This window comes from Delphinus delphis, chromosome X (genome assembly GCF_949987515.2).
Source record: "Delphinus delphis chromosome X, mDelDel1.2, whole genome shotgun sequence".
NCBI classification, from domain to species: Eukaryota; Metazoa; Chordata; class Mammalia; order Artiodactyla; family Delphinidae; genus Delphinus; species Delphinus delphis.
The window spans coordinates 85,211,409-85,231,842 of NC_082704.1; the positions used below are offsets into that span (position 1 = coordinate 85,211,409).

The window sequence follows — 20,434 nt, forward strand, 5'->3', positions numbered from 1 at the left end:
GGAGGGTGAGCTTCTTTACCCACTCAAGATTAAAAGCTTTCTCCAAGTTTTGTAATAGCTTGTACTTTATTACATATGCAACCCCGCCATACCTGCCAGTTGATCCCCCTCCCCTCCAAAGTATCATCTTTATATCAGCCCCCTCTTGGGGTCACTGAGCTGCTCCTCTTGCCTTCTGGAGCAGAGTAGATGGAGTCCCTTGAGCAGGCAGTGGGAGATCTATAATTGATCACAGTCCTCTTACAAATATATACACTTAAATCAGCACCCTGGGGGAGTTGTAAAGGGTCTTCAGGATGGGATGGAGTGAGGCTACCCCTCATCAAAGGTATAGCTTGGAATGAACTAAGGCTGGTCTATCTTGGGTCTCAGAAGGTGAAGAAGAGGAGCACACTCTGGGATTTAGTGTGAGTGGAGCATGTTCTCCCCAAACTTGTTCTGGTGGGCGATGTTCTTCACAGCTAGGAGAGCCTGAGGAGGAGGCAAGAGAGGGGAGGTAAGAGTGAGCACCCCTCTACCTCAGCCAGGAGGCTACCCCCACTCCAGCCCTCAACCGCCCTGTCTCTTGGCCTATCCCACATGCAGAAGGGTCTCCATTCGCCCCTTATGCAATCACAAAAGGTGTGGAGGGGCAGGGGGGAGTGTGAGTGAGTGTGCACACATTAGAGGGTCTGCCCAGGGCCCACCTTGTGGTGAACGTAGGCCTGACAGTGGTAACACCAGGTAGACAGGTCGGCGTAGCTGAGTACCAGCGGGTGTCCCGAGCCTTCATGGTGTTGGAGCATATGGGCATTGATGTAACGACTGCAGTAGACCTGAGGTTGGGGAGCGAGCATTGGGTGGGGAATCAGCACCCACCTGTGGTTTGCTCCTGGGCCAACCTCCACCCTATCCCTTTCCTCGGCTGCATACCTGGTAGCAAGACAGACACACCCAGTTCTCCTGGAGGGCTCCACAGTCCTGACAAGGTTGGGTCACATCCAGGCCTGCTTCAGGTACAGGGCATACTGCCACCAAATGGGGACACCAGGGCAGTGGTGTTACAGCGTAAAACATGGCCTGGGGGTGGGTGAAACTGAGTAAGGTAGGGACTCCACCTCCCCATTATATGTCCCTATAGCCCATGCTCCTATGTGGAGGCACAAATGGGCATGAGAAGGAAGCCACTGTTCTAGCCTCTCCCAGAGCTCACTTGGTCAGTGTCAGCATGGTCTCCAGTGACATGCATCAGTACTGACTCATTCATGTCCTGACCTCCAGCTGCCTCTCCTAGTAGCTCCTCCTCTTCTGGGGGTTCCTATACACACAGAGATAAGAGATGAATCCGGGAGGCCTGATTCTTGTCCCTTCTTCCCCCTACCTGGGTGTGGTGGGCCTTACCTGTGCCTTGTCTAGTTCCAAGGTCCTGAGATTTCCAGTCAGTTTACTGGGGGATATCTGGGTTGTGGCTCCTTGCATGGGTGACGCTGGAGGAGTCTGATTGTCAGTGCATGAGGCTGGAGGGCTTTGGATCAGCTCAGCTCCCCCCACACCCTCCTCCGAGGTGGTCTGGTCCAGCGTGGCATCCCCCGTGGCTGCCTCTGAGGTGGCCTGGTTCAGCGCAGCAGCTCCTCCCATGGCTGTCTCTGATGACTGGTCCTGAGTGAACTCTATCACAGCTGTCTCTGACGTAGTCTGGCCTGAAGTGGACTCTTTCACAGATGTTGCTGAGGTGGCCTTCCCTGTGCCTGCCTCCAGAATGTTCCCTTCTGGCATGGTCATCCCCTTGGCTGACAAAGGATTGGCTGCCTGGGGTGCCTTCTTGGTGATCAACTTAGAACTGGAGGGTCCCTCTTTATCTTTGACCTCTGGAACCATGGAAGGGAGATCCTTGAGTGTGGGTGCTATCCCTTCTCCCACCTCTAATCCCTGCCCTCCCCTGAGCCCCCACTGCCCGCAGTTCCCCTCACCCACTCACTTGTGACCCGCAAACTGCACCAGTATCTGCGATGGACTTGGATGGTCTCGGAGATCGAGGCCAGGGCCCCTGACAGTGGGGGCCGCAGCAGGGTCAGCAGGGGTGGCGGGTCCCCAAGGAGGGAGTGGGTGCAGGCGGCCATGGACTCCGAGATGGATGTCAGGTTATAACCACCCTTTGTTAAGGAAAAGAGGAGGGAAAGGTATGATGAGGGAGGTCCTCAGGGAATTTGGGAGATGAGATGTCCTGCCTCCCAGTCTCCCCTTGGGGTCCTGCAAGTCTGGAGGGTAGGTACTGGGGACAAGTAAGTAGAACCCACACCTGTCAGATGGACAGCGCCCACTATGTGAGGTGGTTGTTGAGGGGGACAGAATTGTGACATAAAGTGCAAGATAATAATAACCACAAGAATGACAGTACTGATGGCAACATTAGTAAGCGCTGACGTTCATTAAGTGCTTGCTGTGTGCTAGACCCTATTCTAAGCACTGAATCCTCACAACCGCATGTGCTGAATCCGTGCAGGAACCTGCCTTCACAGTATGGGAACCCCTGGCTCTACCCACAGAAGGCGCTGCCCTGCCCTGGTACAGGAACAACTGGTCTTTCTCTCTATGTGAATCTGTATCCTGACCTGGTATGGGAACCCTCTTTTCTCACACTCTACAGGAACCCCAGTCTCTGCTCTTTTTCCAGATAAAGTAACTGCGGCTCACAGTGGTTAGATGACTTGTCTGAGGTCTTAACAGCTGGTAAGAGGCAGCACTGAGGTTGGAACCTGGGCTACCTGAGGAAAGGGTCCACCACCCTGCCCTGCCACAGGCAGGCCTGGGCATACAGTGGGACATCTTACCAGCCAATTAATCTCTCTGTGACTTATTGTCCTCATCTGTGAAGGAGTACAAATGACAGCACAGAAGGTTGCTGAGTGGGTTAAACTAATGTACGAACAACGCATAACCATAAGAAGCCACAGCTCTTGCACAGGGCTTACCATGTGCCAGGCACCCCTCCACGATTGGCCATCCACACCTTACAGACAAGGAAACTGAGGCACAGGGGGTGGGGGCACTGAGTACTTTACAAAAGGTCAGTGAATTTCCTTTGTCTCAGGATTTTGTTGGAGGTAGTTCAAGTAGAGGTAAAAAGTAAAGACTCCGGAGCCAGGCTGCCTGGGTTCAAGGCCTGACTCCGTCATTATTAAATGTGTGACCTCCAGCTAGTCACCGCAGCTCTCTGTACCTCAGTTTCCCTGATCTTGAGAGAGGAAAATGATGAGGTCAGTAGACCTTACCTCACAAGGCTGCTTTGTTAAGTAAATGCATTAATAATGCACGTAAAGTGCCAAGAAGAGTGTCTTGTACATAGTGAGTGCTCAATTAAAGTTGCTAATGCTGGTGTTATTACTAATGCCCACTGTGTGCCCACAACCCCAGGTGGGGACATCCAAGTCTTCCCAACCACCCTCCCACCGCAGGAAGAGGGACCGAGACAGCTACCTCTAGGATAAGGATAATGCGGCCATTGGCCAGGCCCATCAGCAGGTGGGTGAGGTGGGCATAGCCCTCAGGCGACACCTGGCAGCTGCCCAGTGGGTCCCCCCGGGCAGCATCGAAGCCAGCTGAGACCAGCACCAGTTCTGGGTTAAACTAAGGCAGGGAGAGAAGAGACACATGAGCATGAGGGTGGGGGCGTGGGGAGGCAGCAGTTCAGGGAGACCTAGAGACACAGACAAGGACAAACGAAGACATGGCAATGCAAGTCAGAGAGATGGAGACATGGGACCTGGAGCCCGGGAGACACAAGACCAGAGCCCTGAAAATAGGGAGGGGAGGACATGGAGACACAAGAGAGATTCAGAGACGTGGACACATCAGACACAGATTTAGAGACCCGAGATACAGAGATATGGAGATGTGAGAAACAGACGGACAGGGTCATGAAGCAGAGTTGTGAGATGTGGAGACTCATGTCAAGAGATAGTGACATGAGACGGAGAGATATGTCCTCACATACACACCCAAGGGTGAGACCAAGAGGCACACACTCCCCTCCCTGGGTCAAACATGGGACACATGGGCACAACACAGGGTTTTACACACATGGTACCAAAGAAAGGTGCACACGTTTCCATCACAGAAGATGACAACACAGGTGCCACACACAGAAGATGGTCACATACAGTCACATACACCCACACACAATCAGACAGTCTCACACAGACCAGACTATACATAGTACTAGTCACACACGCACACACAGTTTCTCAGAGGGAACAGTAATCCACAGCTACCCCTGCACAAACACAATCATACACATGCCACCACCACAGTCACAATAGTCACATGTGCTGTTGCACCCACAGGAGGTGGTCGCTTGCACATGGTCACACATACTATTTCATAGAGTTACACACACACAGAGATAGTCACAGCCAACTGTGCACAGACACACATACACATCTGAACACGCATGTCTGCACAGAGGTCACAGAGATGGCGCTCACGTTCATCTACCCTCAGAGTTAGTCATGTACACATGATTTGCCACACATACACACAGTTTACACACGGAAGAGGCAGTTACCTACAGCCACTCACACAGAGTCAGGGAAATGTATATAGGCCATAGGAGAGAGAGATGACTGTCACACACAGCCTTCCACATGCAGAAAGTCACACACTAGCTGTCAGCGAGAGCAATGTCAATGACGTACAATATCACACCCACCACACAGAGCAGCGGTAGTGACAAATAGCTCCCCGTGCAGAGTTTCACACGTGCTCGAACCCCTCTCCACCTGGCACGTGCAGTTCCACAGAGATGGCAGTCACATGGGGCCACCATCACACACAGATAGGCACTAGTGATGGTGTACACACAGGACAGGTACACAGCCAGGCACGCCCCCAGGCAAGACCACCCCCGCACACTCCCAAGTCCTCACAGTTACACACAGAAGGCAGTCACATACAGCCACTGCACAAACATACCCAAAGGCCATCAGAGTCACATACCCTCCCCCAAAGCCATCACAGCAGCCACCTGCAGGTCCTCTCACAGGATCAGTCACTGAGACATCGGACACATGCACGCCTGCTGCCACCCACACAGTCTTGTCACGTGCGTCCTAAATCGTACCTCATAGGCAATGGGAAGCACCAGACGATGCCAGGCAACCAGGTAGTCGGCGTCACCCAAGCGGGGCCCATTCCAGGCCACGTTGACGGTGTAGCCCGTGCCTGCAGCCTGACCTATCTGGCTGCTGGCGCCCTCGTCCCCCATAGGAAAGAAGGCGCCATGATCATAGCGGTGCAGAGAAATGTACAGCACGCTGCAGGAACACGGTGGGAAGGCGGGATGTGCCTGGTTAGCGAGGCACCCATGAGGCATGGCCCGCCCACCTCCCTGACCACACCCCACCCCCTGCCACAGCCCCTCACCTGGGGTCCTCCTCAAATATGTGCTGAGTTCCATTACCATGATGGACGTCCCAGTCCACGATCAGGATCCTGAGGAGGGAGGGGACAGCTTCTCAGTTACCCCAGGACACTTGCCCCCTGGGGGAGGGCAGGGACTAGACCCCTGGAGTCTGTATGCAGGGGCATTTATTGTGGATGGGAGGACCCTGGGTCCCTGGGGAAAGCACTGGGTAGCAGGCTTGTGGGTCCTATCAGAGTCCTAAGGGCTTCACTGTGGGCCCGAGCAAGTGCTCAGGGCCAGATCCCGGGCCTTGTATGGGTAAGTGCCAGGGGCTAGACTGTGGGTCTTTTGAAGGAAGCACCAGAGGCCGGACCCTGGCTTCTGTTGGGATAGTCATCAGGGCCAGAAATTCTGGGAAGGGGACCCTAGATGCTGTTTTATAAGCACCTGGTTGCCGCAATCTGGGGATCCTATCTGGGTAAGCACTGAAAGGCTAGATCCTTGGTCCTTTTCTGGAAGTGCTGGGCAATTGGACCCTTGGGTGGTTCAGGGTAACTTTGGGGGCTGTACTACAGGGCCTGCTGCGTAAGCACCAGGCGGTGGGGGCAGGGAGCACTTACCGCAGCGCACGCCCACTGACGGCCTGGGCATGGCGAGCAGCCACAGCCACAGAGTTGAAGAAGCAGAAACCGCAAGCGGCATCCCGCTCTGCATGGTGGCCGGGGGGACGCACCACAGCAATGCCATTCAAAACCTGGGGGAGGGGCAGGGAACAAAGATTAGACCACCCACCCTCCCCGCTTTCCCTTCCCTTTCCTCTCCTCTTCCATCTCTCCTGTCCCTCTACTATTCCACCAGCTGCTAGGGGCCCCCAAGCCTGTAGCCCCCATTCCACTGGGTGCACTTCCCCAGGAGCCAGGCCTCTGGTGAGCTGGGATCTCCTCCCATTACATGCCCCCTTTCTTCAGGCCTGGCCCACCTCTCAGAGCCGCCTCTTTCCCCACCCTCCACCCCCAGGACTTCCTCTCCTGGAGCCCAAGGTCCCCTCCCCAAAGTGCAGGCACCTCTCCTGCCAGCACAGCCTCCACCAGGCGGCAGGCGGCGCCAGCAGCCAGCTGCGCACAGGTGAAGGTGCTGGGGCAGATGTAGATGGAGTCATAGCTGGCGCCCTCGCGGTGCAGCTCCCGGGTCTTCATCTTCTCCGTGGCCCGCAGACGATCCACGTGCTCAGCACTGGAGGCACAGAGGGGGCACTCAAGGGGACAGCCAGGTAACTCTGTCCCCTCCACGTCCTCTCCTGTGTCTCGCAGCAGCTCCACATAACAGAGGCAAGCCCAGGCTCCAGCCCCCAGGGTGGCTTGCGTGCTCTGAGGCCCCACCCCAACCGGGTCACAGGGGTCTGACCTGTGGCAGGTGAGCAGCTCAGCGTCCGTGGCTGGACGTGCGGGCAGGGCGAGACAGCGCCCGGCAAGACCCAACTCCTCCAGGTGGTGCATGATACGCTTGATGCGCTGAGGCGTCTCGGGGTGGTGGCTAGGAGTGGGGGAGTCGGAGGCAGGGCTTAGTGCACTTGAAGTGGGGGCTCCCTCCCCTCCTCCCACTTAGCCCGGCTCTCTGACTGCATACTTGTCCCACAAGTTGTAGTGATCCATCATCTGTGGGTCATAGACCAGCCCTGTGCGAGCCTGCAGCACCGGCCACGTCAGGATTGGGAGCTCAGGGGGCTGCCATGGTCCCTCCGCCTCCTTCTCCTCCACATCGTCCCCCTCCACAGTGTCCTCCTCCTCCAGGGTCTCAGCTGCATGGGGAGGCCACATTCACCCTACTCCTACTCCCCCACCCTGGATCCCCTTAATACTCTGGAACTCAGTTTACCCAAACCTAAAAAGGGGTGGGAGGCCTGAAACCAGGGCCCAGTGAGAGAGGGCCTGACCCTCCCCCACCAAGGCATCGAGGAAAGTCAGAGTGGGGTCTGGAGGAGTCTCCTCCCACAGCTCCTTCCCTGCCCAACCCCCCACCCAGCGCACTCCCTGACAACTACCTGATCTCACGAAGACCTCCCAGAAGGGCTCAAGGGCTTCCAGAGCACAGGATATAGACGCCTGGGCACTGGAGGGCAAGGGAGAGGAAAATGTGACCAACTGGCCCCTGAGTGGGTAATGAGGGGCCTACTTCTCCCCTCTTCCACCTGGGCTCACCTCGGGCAAGGGGCGCCAGGGAACTCCAGCACGGGGCAAGGGTCTCCCAGAAGGGTGTGGAGCGAGGCGCTGACGCCCTCAGCCAGGGAGCGGAGGTTGTAGCCACCCTGGGAGAAGGAGTTCACATGAGGGAGGGCAGGAAAGAACCAGATGTTACCAGAGAAGAGTAGGGTGTTGTCAAGCAACAGGGCATTTTTTTTTTTTTTTTTTTGCGGTACACGGGCCTCTCACTGCTGTGGCCTCTCCCGCCGCGGAGCACAGGCTCCGGACGTGCAGGCCCAGCGGCCATGGCTCACAGGCCCAGCCGCTCCGTGGCATGTGGGATCCTCCCGGACCAGGGCACGAAGCCACGTCTCCTGCACCGGCAGGCGGACTCTCAACCACTGCGCCACCAGGGAAGCCCAAGCAACAGGGCATTTGAAGGCTGACTTCATTTCATGTGCTGGACAGTATTATGGGATGATTACTACTATTCTAACGACCATTTTACATAAGGAAAGCAGAGGCACAGGGAAGCTGAGTGACTTAGGAGAGGTTGTTCAGCTAGTAAGTGGAATTGCTGGGACAGGACTGAAAGTTGTTCTTATGTCTTCCAGGATCCACGGGCTGAGAGACGAAGTGAGTCACTCACCTCCAGTGAGAGGATCAGCTTGCCTCCTGCCAGACCCATGAGCAGGTGGGTTAGCTGGGCGAACCCTGCCGGAGTGGCGGCCATCTCGCCCTGGAGGGACGAGGAGGGTCAGCCCTGCTCTGTGCGGCCCCCTTCTGCCCTCCTGCCATCCCAGTGCACCTGCCTTACCTTGGGGTCCCCTTGGAGGGCATCAAATCCAGCAGCTACCAGGACCAGCTGGGGCTGGAACTGAGAGGGAAGGAACTACATGAGGCCACCTGCCCTCACGGCCCTTCCCTCAACATCGCCTCTGCCCCAACCCACCCCAGACCCCCAGGACCTCAAGGGAAACTGGCAGCAGGACGTGCAGGAAAGCGGCGATGTAGTCGGCATCTCGCATCCCCACCTGCAGACAGGGAGGCATGATGGGGACGTCCTGCCATCTGCCCTGAAGGGCAGGGGTGGGCCTCATTTTGGGGGCAAAGGGTGGGCAGATACTGACCTGGTTCCAAGGCACATTGATGGTGTATCCCTGGCCTTGGCCAAAACCTGTGGTGGACCAGTTGGAGGCTGTAAGGTGGGGCCAGAACCGACCCTGCTCGTAGCGGTGGATGGAGAAATAGAGGACACTAGAGGCAGAGAAAAAAAAGAGGTGGGGGTTGAGGAATCGGTCCCCCCAGAAACCCCCAACCCACAGCTACCACAGTTGACTCAACCATTCATTCATTCTCTCATTAATTTCCCCATGAATTCTTTAATTCATACATTCATTCATTCTTCCATTCAGTTGCCAGCTTATTCATCCTCTCATGCATTAATTCTTCCATTTATTTATCCATTACCTCACTCACTCATTCATTTGCTCTCTTACTGAAATTGCTCCCTCAGCAAACACTGCTGCCCCTCTCAGTGCCCACCCAGTTCTAGCTCTGACACCCTGAGAGCTATCAAGTCTATCCCACCCCCTAGGGCTCCTGACCCTGTGGGGGACTCTAGATCATGCTTGCCCAGCCACCAGCAGGACACACCCTGTGACACTGGAGGCCCACAGAGGCATGAGACTCTTAGTTGGCGGGAGCCGGCTAAGGCTGAAAAGAACGCCAGGCAAGGCTAGGGAGCTTAGTATTTTCCCTGAAGGAAGTGGGGAGACTCAGGGCCTAGGGGTTAGGAGGGGTGGGACTTGGTTCTGTACGTGGAGCTGGAGTGGGGATGCTGGCTGGGGCTCCATGAGGCCAGTGAGGGGGCAATTCCTTGTCTCCAATACCTTACAGGCTACCTCTACTATTTCTTCTATTTTCTAGGTGAGAAACTGAGCACTCAGAGCAGTGAGGGGGGCTGACACAGAACAGATACTGAAAAGACACAATGGTATATGTTCTGATAGTAAGCCAAGTAGGAGGGCTTGATTCTGACTGAGGCGATCAAAATGAGTATCTCTCATCCATCCTTCCATCCATCTGTTCATCCACCCCCTGCCTTGTTCCAGAAAGGACTTAAGGCAGCATTTTTTTCCTTTTTTAGGGAAATGCAAGAAATAGTGGTAAGCAATAAATCTAGACAAACTTAACAGTCACATTTTAATAAATGTTGATAATACAGTTGTGAAATTAAATGCAATTGGTATACAAGGATTTTTGGAATTGGGGGATAAAGACCATGTGAAAGCTCTGGTCTTGAGGAGATGGGAGATGACTGTTTTACTTTTTTTTTTTTTTTTTTTTTTTGACTGTTTTACTTTTGACTCTAACAGATAAACATACAGTAGAACATAAATGTTATCATCAGGAAAGATAGGAATAAAGAAAAGATTTGAAGAAAGTCCACCCCACAAGAGAGCCACCAAAGTCAACAAACAGAAGAACTAACACCCAGGAAATTAAGTTTATAAAGCAAATAGAAGGAGATTTTAAAATAAGTTCAACTGACTTCCAGTAAAAGAATGGTGGACTGATAGCACAGGTATACCTCCTCATTATCCTACAATCCTAGTCAAAAGATAGCAAAGGAATTTTAAACAAATATCAACCCAGGAAGACAGAAAGTGGGAGAAAGGATGTCAGACAATTAGAGACTTCAACACGTCTCTGGAAAGTAGTCTGAGGCTCCAGGGGCCACAGCAGGCCCTCTCCCATGCTGAACAGGTTGGGAAGTCACCCAAGACAATCTGAGGTTTCCCTTCTGGAGAAGTCAAGCACAGATCCAGGTCAATGCTCACAAAATCAATTCTGAATAGCCAATTCACTGAATAACCAATTCACTAAATTTACTTGTTTCTTTTAACTACTAAGCTTTAGTTTACTAAATGAATTCTTGTTAATTTTCTTAGGCATAATAACAAGAATTCCTTAATGTCATTAATCATTCTTTTTCGTTTTAAAAGTGCATTGGAGGCAATAGCTGTGTTATTTTGTGGATATATGACTATATGCATAGATATGAAGAATTGTGAATATATTCAATGCATTCTTCTTTATGAATAAGAATGTATAAATGAAAAAAATCTATCCATGACCTTCAATCTCCCAGCTCCCCATCTCTCAATCTCTTAACTCCATCAGGAGGGTCCTGGCTGGAGACAAATTGGATAGCCCTTAAAATACTATTATGAAGACAAGGAAAACAACTAAACTAAAGCTTAGTAGAGCATAAACACAGAGAGGAAGAAAGTGCTCTTGAAGCTTAAAAGAAAGAATGGAAGGTAAAGTTGAGGAAATCTCCCAGGACACTGAGCAAAAGGAAAAAAGAGACAGAAGACATGAGATAAAAAATAAGAGACACAGAGGATCAACCCAGGAAGTCTAACATCTGACTAACAGAGAGACCAGAGAGGACACAGTAGAAGAAATCATCAACAATCTAATAGAAGAAAACTTCTGAGGATTTAAGAAAGGCATGAGTCTTCAGATGCAAAATATCTACCACTGGTAAGCAGAATGAGGGGCAGGGTGAAAATTCACAACACCAGGGATAATAGAACCTAAAACCTCCCAGAGAGGAAAATATACCGGAAAGGAATGAAAATCAGACTGACATCTAGACATCTGTCAGCAACACTGAATGGTGGAAAATAATAAAGCAATGTCTGGAGAACAACCAACCTAGATTAGATAATGGGCCACAGGAGCTCAGGAACCATGAGAATAAGTGGAATTTATGCAGTCAATTCAATAAAAGGCTGGATAAAACAGCAACTATTTAGTAGTGTCCCCTACTGACAAGGATGGGCTCAATCACTTTCTGCAGGAAGGGTAAGGTGGTTCTCTTTCTGGAGGGAAGTCTGGCACTAGATTCTAGACTTTCAAGCACAGTGACCCTCTGACGAATTGGAAATTCATCCTACAGATATACTCAGAGGAGTATAAAATTATATATTTACCAGACTATTCACTGTAGAATTATCTGTAGAGCAAAGACTAGGAAGACCTATAAACGTCCTGGGGTTAAATGGCCAAAGGTATAGCCATACAATGGAACACTGTACAGCTCTTACAAAGAACAAGATGCTTTTCAGAGGAACTAACATGGAGAGGTGTCCAAACCATGCTGTTAAATGCAAAAAGCAAGTTGTTGAAGAAAATGTAGTGGTAGTATGTTAATAATAATAATGATAATGATGAATATTCGTACATCTACAGGAAAAATTCTGTAACTATCAACAGTTACTTTTGACGTGATAAGAATTACAGGAGACTCACTGCTTTAGACGTTTCGATATTTAATTTTTTTGTTTGATTTATGGCCATGCCATGTGGCTTATAGGATCGCAGTTCCCCGACCAGGGGTTGAACCCCAGCAGAGGCAGTTAAAGCCCGGAATCCTAACCACTAGGACACCAGGGAACTAACTCCCTTTAATTTTTTAAAGAAATAAAATTTGCAGTATTGTCATAATCGGAAAACATAAAGTAGTAATTTGAGGTTCACTCCAGCTCCAGGATAAATTGGTGAACGAGATCTCCAAGCATTTGTAGGCTCAAATCTCGTCTCTTCAACTTCTTCTCTCTATGACCTCTTAACCTGTAAGCCTCAGTTCCCTGATCTGTAAAATGGGGAACCCAACAGTCCCTGCCTCAGAGTGAAATTAAGAGACAGCAGACACACAGAGGGCAGTACCAAGCCTGTTGCCAGGGCAGGCCCAACAAATGTGAATGCTTCCCCTTCCCTCCTGGGCCCCTTCTGGCTGCGCCTGTAAAGGTGGCGGGTGGCTGGGAGTCTAGCATCTAGGGTGGTACTCCGGGCATACCTGGGGTCTTGGTCAAAGGTGAACTGTGTTCCTTGACCGTGGTGCACATCCCAATCCACGATAAGGACCCTGTGAGTGAGAGAGAGGGGGGCACTATGTAAGAAGATCAAGGAGCATCTGGGGGAAGTGCCTAGACCAAGATACCCAACCCTGTGCCACCCTCATTACACCCGCCCTGCTGCTTGCTGCTGACCTCTGAATGTCATGCTTCTGTTGAGCATAGCGGGCAGCCACAGCCACGTGGTTGAACATGCAATACCCGTCCATGAGACTGTGCTGGGCATGGTGTCCAGGAGGCCTGGGAAGGGCAGGGAAGGCCACAGATTGATGGTGGTGAGGGGTCCTCCTCTTCAGAGATGGACTCTTCCCTGCTCTCTAATCCTGGACCACCAACTCCCCCAGTGCCGATGCCTGCACATCTGCCAGGAACTGAGTAATTGGGTCCCTCAGATCCTCACCCCCAGTCTACTCTTCTCTCTCTGAAGGAAATTTGATAATGCTCATTAAAATTATCAATGCATACACCCTCATACCAAGTCCTTCTGCTCCTGGGGACTTAGTCCACAACCTATATAACAAAAAGGGTGAAATAACATGTTTATAAATGGATGATATTTGGTGCAGCATTTTTTGGAAACAGCAAATGATTGGAGAGAACCAAAATGCCCAGTGGTAGCAGGCAGGTTAACTTACTGTGCATTTGTATAATGGCGTTCTACATGGGTCTAGGCTATACACTGTTAAGAGAAAAGCTTTCCAAGATATATAAGTGAAAAACGCATGATACAGGGAGTGTGTCGAGTGCTACCATAATTTGTGGCTAAAAAAGGGGAGGTAGGAGAAAAGCTACGTCTTCTGCATTTCATCACTTCTGAGATGCCAATGATGAGAAGATGTACTGTGATTTTACATGCCAATAACAAAGCAGAAAATGCTGCCAAAGGAATTCTGAGACACCGTTGTTTATAAGATGCATCTGGATTTCAAGATGTTTCAAATATGAAAAAAAATATACATCTTAGAATCAACAAAATATGGTATTTATTCCATGAATGGCACAGACTATTTCTGGGAGGACACAAGAGTCGTTGGTGACAGCGACTGCCTCCAGGAAAGGAAGCAGGTGTCTGGAGACGGGGGTGGGGAGGACTTTTACTTGTACCGGACCCCCAACCTTTTTTAACATTTGATTCTTGAACCATGTGAATATACTTCCCATACCATTACCTTTTACATTTGAGAAAGGAATTTTTTGTAAAGTAAAAAAGCCTTATGCTAGTGGGTCCTACCTGATGATCGCCATGCCATTCCGGATCTCAGCCCTCAGGACTGCATCCACCAGCCTGAGGACGGAGCCTGAGGCCAGGCAGGCGCAGGTGTATGAGTTCTGGAGAGACAGTGGGGAGCCAGAGAGGGAGTGAGGGAGATAGCAGCCCTGTCCACTCAGCTGCCCCGCTCCAAGGTGGGGTGGATGTAGGGATGGGGGACCCCGGGATTGCCACCACCCTCTGCCCTCACAGTTCTCATCCATACCGGATGCAGATAAACTGAGTCATAGGTATCTGCTAGGACACGGAGTTCCCCCTCATTCATGTACTGGGTCGTCTCCATCAGATCAATGTATTCTAGACTGGGTACATAGATGGGGGATGGGATTCAGGGGCCCGCCTCCCTCCCTGGCCCTGAACCAGGGCCCTATCCCCTTCCCAGCTGAGTCCTCCATGCACCAAACCCCTGGACAAGTCAGGCCTCCTCAACTGTCAATCCAGGGAATAGCTGGGATGTAGGATACCTTCCCTGCTTCTTCCTCAGCCTGCCTCATTTCCAGTAACAACCCTTGCCCTCTACTCTGGCCACATCAAATCCTACCTCCAGGTCTTTTTTTTTTTTTTTTTTTTTTTTTTTTTTTTTGCAGTACGCGGGCCTCTCACTGTTGTGGCCTCTCCCGTTGCGGAGCACAGGCTCCGGACGCGCAGGCTCAGCGGCCATGGCTCACGGGCCCAGCCGCTCCGCGGCATGTGGGGTCTTCCCGGATTGGGGCACGAACCCGTGTCCCCTGCATCGGCAGGCGGACTCTCAACCGCTGCGCCACCAGGGAAGCCCAGTACCTCCAGGTCTTTGACCAGACAGTTCCAGCTGTCTGCATCTCCCTTTCCTCAGCCTTCTGTTTCATGGGACTCATTCTTCTTCTCCTCTTAAAGCTCAGCTAAGATACCCCCTCTGCCACACTAACTTTCCTTGAGCCATACCACATCAGGACTCTTACTCTGGGTTCCTTCAGCCCCCTGGGGGAACCCCCTGATCTGTCCACATATCCATCATCTGTTTACACATCAGATTATAATAACAAAAAGAGCTCATCAGGGACTGATGATATGTCAGGCACCATTCTAAGTACCCGACACATATCAAGCCCTCCTGAGGAGCTCATGTTTACTTAGCCCCCAAGTTACAGGTGATGACACTGAGATTCAGAAAGGCTCAGTGACTTGCCCAAGACCACAGAGCCCATGACATTCCTTCCCAAAGCATCTGGCCTGCCCTGGTTGGCCCAGGGCAGCCTCCTCCCCATCCCTACAAGGCCCCTAAGCCTTCACCTGTGAACCAACATCAGCTCCTCCTTTTCGGCAAATCGGGCCTGGGGAGACATGAGGAATAAAGTGCTAAGGCTCAGGCTGTCCCACCAGCTGCTGCCCTCTGCCCAGGATGTCGGCTGGGGGACTCACCTGAAAGGACACACAGCGATCCAGGAGGCCCTCCTGGATCAGATGCTCCTTGATGGCATGGAGCCGCTCAGGGCCTTCAGGGAAGCTGGGTTGACAGAGATACAAATACAGATATAGATACAGATATATATGACACTGGTGAGCACCACATCTGTTTCTGCACATCTTCCCCATCTACCCTTCCACAGCTGCTGACGCATGAAACTTTGGAGTCATCCCTGGCGTCTGTTGGTCTCTGTTCTCATGATATATGCAGAGCCTGGCCCTCTCCTATCACCCCCACTGCTGCTACCATAATCTCTCGCCTGGGCTATTGCACACAGCTGGCCTCCCAGCTTCTGCCCTTGCTCCCCCAACAGTCCTTTCTCTGCACAGCAGCCCAGACACTGGTTAAAACTCAAATCAGGTCACGTCCCTCCTCTACTCAAAAACTTCTCCTGGGGCTTCCCTGCTGGCGCAGTGGTTGAGAGTCTGCCTGCCGATGCAGGGGACAGGGGTTCGTGCCCCAGTCCGGGAAGATCCCACATGCCGCGGAGTGGCTGGGCCCCTGAGCCATGGTCGCTGAGCCTGCGCGTCCAGAGCCTGTGCTCCGCAGTGGGAGAGGCCACAACAGTGAGAGGCCCGCGTATCGCAAAAAAAAAAAAAAAATTCTCCTGGCTCCCAGCTCACTCAGGGTAAAAGCCAATGTCCTCCCCATGCCCCAGAAGGCCCTTGACGACCTGCCCCATCCCCTCTTTGACCCCTATCTCCTACTGCTCTCTCCATCACTCACTGCTTCTCCTACACTGCGCTCCTCCCTGTTCCTCAGTCAAACCAAGTACGTTTCCACTAGCTCTTCTTCCTGCCCAGGACAATCTTCTCCCAGATGCCTCCATAGCTCACTCCCTCACCTCCTTCAGATCCCTGCTCAGATAGTAAGGCCTTCCTTGATCATCGTATTTAAAACTGAAGAGTCCCCTCCACTGCACTTTCTGCTACTCTCCCTCCCGCTTCAGTGTTTCTCCACAGCACTTCTCTTTCTAACACACTTTATCACTTGCTTTTTCCTTGTTTACTATCTGTCTCCCTCCTCTAAAATGTAATCTCCACAAAGGCAGGAGTTTTGTTTGTTTTGTGTACTGCCTGTCCCTAGCGCCTCAGGAGACGGTAGATATGTATTCAATAATGAAGTCTTTTGCCATCCTGAGTCTTCCACTGGGATAGGGGAGATAGATACTAAACTAGTAAACACATAAGTATAATAATGGACAAACAATGGCATGGGCTAGGAATATCTTGATGCTCAGGTGTGGTGGAAGGGGAGTGGCTAGGCAAAGTCCTCTCGGAGGGTCTCCTTGAGATGTGAATGTTAACTAGGAGACAAGTAGGTGGAAATGAATCTCTGGAAAAGGGATTGGCCAGGGTAAAGGCCTGAGATGAGAGAGTGCCTCGCATGTTGGAAGAACAGCAAGGGGATCAGTGTGTGTGAAGTGAAGCAAAGCGAATGAGGGGGAGGATTGGCTGACGAGGTCACCGTGGTGATATGGAGCCAGATCACATGGAATCTTAGAGGCCAGGATGAAGAATTTGAACTTTACCTTCAGGGTAACACCCTGCCCTTGAAGGACTTTAAGAGAGAGAATATCATCTCGTACATATTTTTTTAGGCTGTTGTGTGAAGAACAGGCAGCAGGGGTGAGGGTGGAAACAGGGAGGCCTCTGCAAGTCTAGGTGAGTGATGATGGTGGTGGCAGTGGAGGCGGTGAGGAAAGGTCAGATACTGAATACATTTCAAACACAGAGCCAAAAGAATTTGCTGATGGATTGTAATGTGTGACTGAATGGGAAGTGTAATTCTTCCATTTCAGCACAAACATCCCTTCTTCAAGGAATCCTTCTGGGAACCCTGGATGCTAGTCTAGGGTCCTCTATTAAACACTCTTGAAAGCTCTGGTCTTAGGTCCTCCTTCATTAAATACCTCACACTGCTGATGGCGGTTTAGTGACCTGCTCTCCTACTCATCTGTCAGCTCCCTGTCGGTCTTGTCTGACACATTTGTATCACCATCTCCGGCACACAGAAGGCACTCAATAAATGTTTGTTGACTAAATGAAAACAACCCATTCAAGCCTGAGCCCCATCTCCCTAAATCATCTGCTTCCATTCTCTAGGCTAGATTAAGACAGGATTCGTTCTTCTAATGGGCTCTAAGTGTTTGTCTTTGTATGGCTTGGGTATGGCCTGGAGGAGCCAGCCTCACCTGTCATCCCAGAGGCAGTGGAATTCATTTAGCTGCTCATCGAACACCAAGCCAGTGCCAGACAGTGTCCTGGCCTCCCGGTTCAGATCCTGCAAGGAAAAAAAATGGGAGAGACTGATGCACTGAGGGCCTGAGTCAGAGGGAGCATCCCACACTGTCCAGGATGGAGAAGCTCAGGGTTTTGATTGTCACAGGAGGTTAAATTGCGGCCAGGCCCCTCTCACCAGCCCTTGCAGCCCCACGACTAGGTCTTGCTCGGCTGCTTGACTAAGCTTCTTCATTCTGCCTTTCTTCTTTACCTCCGCTAGATTGGGGCTGGAGCGGAGTATGGCACCCTTTTTAACACCTCGCTTCTGCCAAACAGAGAGAAGGGTCAGAGTCCAACGCACGGTCCGCTGCTCCCCCTCCCCCTCATCAGGGCAGGTGTGGGGCCTCACCGAGGTCTGGGGTCTCACCGAGGTGACGCTGGAGTCGTGGGCGGGGGGATGGGGATTGTGCCTACTCCTTCGCTGTCTGGTTGTGGTGGAATCCTGGCCGGTGGAGGTCATGGCTGGGGAGACTTCACCCCTCACGCGTTTCTTGGGGGTGGGGTGGAGGTGACTCTGAAAGGGCCCAACGCCCTGAAAACCCTACATCCCAGCCCTTCCCAGGCCCCGCCCCCTACGCTAGTCTCTATCCCTTTTGCTATCTATTCCACACCACCTCCTAAACTCTGCCTCTGAAGGCTCTCTCCCTCCAGCAGGGTGTCCATTCTACCTGGTCCCGCCCATTCCACTAGGCTCCACCCCTTTAACACTATTCTTTCTCCTTTCAAAGTCTTGCCCTTTCACAGAGCAATTAACCCCCTGGCTCAGTCCGTTCTAGAGCCTTCCCTTTCCAGCTAATCACCGCCCCTTCCGCTCTATCAAGCCCCATTCCCAGACCCTTTCATTCCTCAAAGCCTCGCCCAGACCCCACCCCTTCTCAAACCTGCCCATTCCAGCCAATCTCCCGGGATAATCACCCACTCTTTCACTCAGCCAGACCCAGCCAGGGCCCCGACTCCACCCTTAACGATCCACTTAACTCCACCCCTTTTCGGCCCGACCGGCACCTTCCACTTGGCTAGATCCCGCCCCTAACGTTTCAACAAGCCCAGCTCCTCAGGGGACTGCCCCTTTCCTTCCACCAGGCCCCACCCCCTACCCAGGCCCAATCCCTAACGCCTCACCAAGCTCCTTCAGCCAGTTCCGAGCCACCTCCCGCTAGCCCCTCCCCCTTCCCGCCCCCGCCGTCGACGCGGGCGCAGCCCCTTTTTCAAACTCCGCCTTTGGCTTACGCCTCAAAATTCCCTGAGCACCCTCTTTTCCGTTGGGCCGGGGCTCTCTACAGCCCGCCCCAATCCCTCCCACACTGGGGGTCTTGCCGCAAGGCCGCGCCCCTCGTGCGGGCCACACCTCCCGCGAACTCACAAACTGCGGGTCTGCGCGGGAGCTGGCGTCGCAGGCCGTGCTGCGTCTGTATGAAGCGCGCGCCAGCGGCTGGACGATGCGCTCGGGGTCAACCTCGCCCCTCCCCCAGCCACCGCCGCTGTCGTCCTGGCGGCCATGGCCGCCGTCCCTCCGTCCCTGTCAAGTGTTACCTTAGGAGCCCTCCGGACCGGCGCCAACTGTACCGTGCGATTAACTCAAGAGTGCAAGCAAGCAAGGCCGTTAGAAAGGGGCGTCTTCTCTCCTCCCAGTGGCTTCCCGCGGGACGCGCCGTGATGACGTAGTGAGGGCGGGCTGGTGGGCCTGGAGCGCGGTGGGAAGTGGACAAGGCTGGTGGCGGCCAAAATGGGAGTGGTGATGTTAATAAATGTGAGGATTTTCTGAGTTCATATTCGCTAAGGTGGTACACAGGAAGCACTCACCAAATGTTAGCTATTAATATTCTGCCGGGAAAATGAATGGTGGAGCGGAAGGAGTCTTAGTAGAGGCAAATAACTGTGATGATAGCAAGTAATATGTGACAGGCATTGTCGCAGGCCACAATTCTATGAGGTAGTTCCTTAAAGCTGTTTTGAAGATAAGGAAACTGAGGTTATGCGACTTAGCCATGTGACCTTGAGCAAGTTACTGAGCATCTCTAGGCTGCAGTTTCCTCATCTGGAAAATTGTGGTAATTATAGTGCCGGAGCCAGAATGGACCTCAGGAGGGGAGTTTTTCTTTAGGCGGCGGCTCTCCCTGTCGGCTCCCTCCACTGGGTCACCTCTGCCCCCAAGCTGTAATAGAAAGTGTGTGCCTAGGGGGTAGGGGGAGTTGCCACTGTGCACCACCCCCGAACTCCCCCCCACACTGTGTCTAAATGCCTAAATGTCAGACCCGTAGGAGGCCGGTTTGTCCTCCTAATCTCCCTCTCTCATTCTTCACCATTTCCTACCGGGCTGTAGGCTGGGGAGGGAGAGATAAGCGGTCTGGGGTTCAGCATCGCTGACTAACTAACAGATTGACAGCCCCGCCGCCCAGTAGCCGGGCCCTCTTACCTTCTTGCAAACCCCAGTTCCAGCCTTCTCTTCCCTTCCACTCTTTTTCTACCTGAACGTGTCTTTTTGTCCCAGTGGAAGAGGGTCACAGCCCTAAGACTTTTAAACCTCCAGATACACCAAAGAAAACATATATACAATGATACACACTGAGGAACATTCTGAGGTGTGATGCCTGCAAAGTAAAAGAGTAGGAAGTCTTGTAAAGGCCAAGGCCTATTTTTTCTGTATAGTCAGAAGAGAGGTTCCTGTAGAGCCGAGGTTGGCAAACTTTTTCTATAAAGGGCCAGATAGTAAATATTTTAGGCTTTGCAAGCCACGTACTGCTGCTGTGACATTTTCTTTCTTCCTCCCCTCCCCTCCTCCCTCCCTTTCTTTCTTTGCTTTCCTTTCTTTCTTTTCCTTCTTCTCTCCCTCCCCTTCCCTCCCCTCCCTTTCCTTCCCCTTTGTCTCCTTTATTTTCTTTCTTTCCCTTAAAAAATGTAAAAACAGGCTGTAGTCTAGCTTTGGCCTGAAGGCCATAGTTTGATGATC

General features: G+C 52.2%; 1 protein-coding gene across 11 annotated transcripts; it reads right to left on the minus strand.

The window, feature by feature from the left end:
- Positions 1-55: 55 nt before the first annotated feature.
- Positions 56-19,111, minus strand: HDAC6 (histone deacetylase 6). 11 transcript variants are annotated; one of them, XM_060002504.1, is made up of 29 exons: positions 19,018-19,111; positions 17,834-17,998; positions 17,621-17,749; positions 17,397-17,485; positions 15,157-15,241; positions 15,028-15,068; positions 13,964-14,060; positions 13,720-13,817; positions 12,624-12,728; positions 12,431-12,499; positions 8,691-8,817; positions 8,529-8,594; positions 8,378-8,437; positions 8,210-8,299; positions 7,579-7,685; positions 7,422-7,489; positions 7,007-7,178; positions 6,785-6,913; positions 6,445-6,613; positions 6,001-6,134; positions 5,401-5,469; positions 5,099-5,291; positions 3,457-3,606; positions 1,958-2,132; positions 1,381-1,847; positions 1,193-1,297; positions 913-1,059; positions 687-815; positions 56-471 (listed from the first exon to the last, which is right to left on the minus strand). In XM_060002504.1, the coding sequence occupies exons 2-29, from the start codon at positions 17,942-17,944 to the stop codon at positions 403-405; spliced, it is 3,450 nt and encodes a 1,149-aa protein (XP_059858487.1). In that variant the 5' UTR covers positions 17,945-17,998; positions 19,018-19,111; the 3' UTR covers positions 56-402. The 11 variants fall into 11 exon arrangements, 10 of the variants coding, with proteins under 10 accessions (XP_059858487.1, XP_059858488.1, XP_059858490.1 ...); XM_060002505.1 differs by having other exon boundaries at positions 17,834-17,974; positions 19,018-19,108; XM_060002507.1 differs by lacking the exon at positions 19,018-19,111 and adding an exon at positions 18,366-18,455 and having other exon boundaries at positions 17,834-17,974.
- Between the last annotated feature and the right edge of the window lie 1,323 nt (positions 19,112-20,434).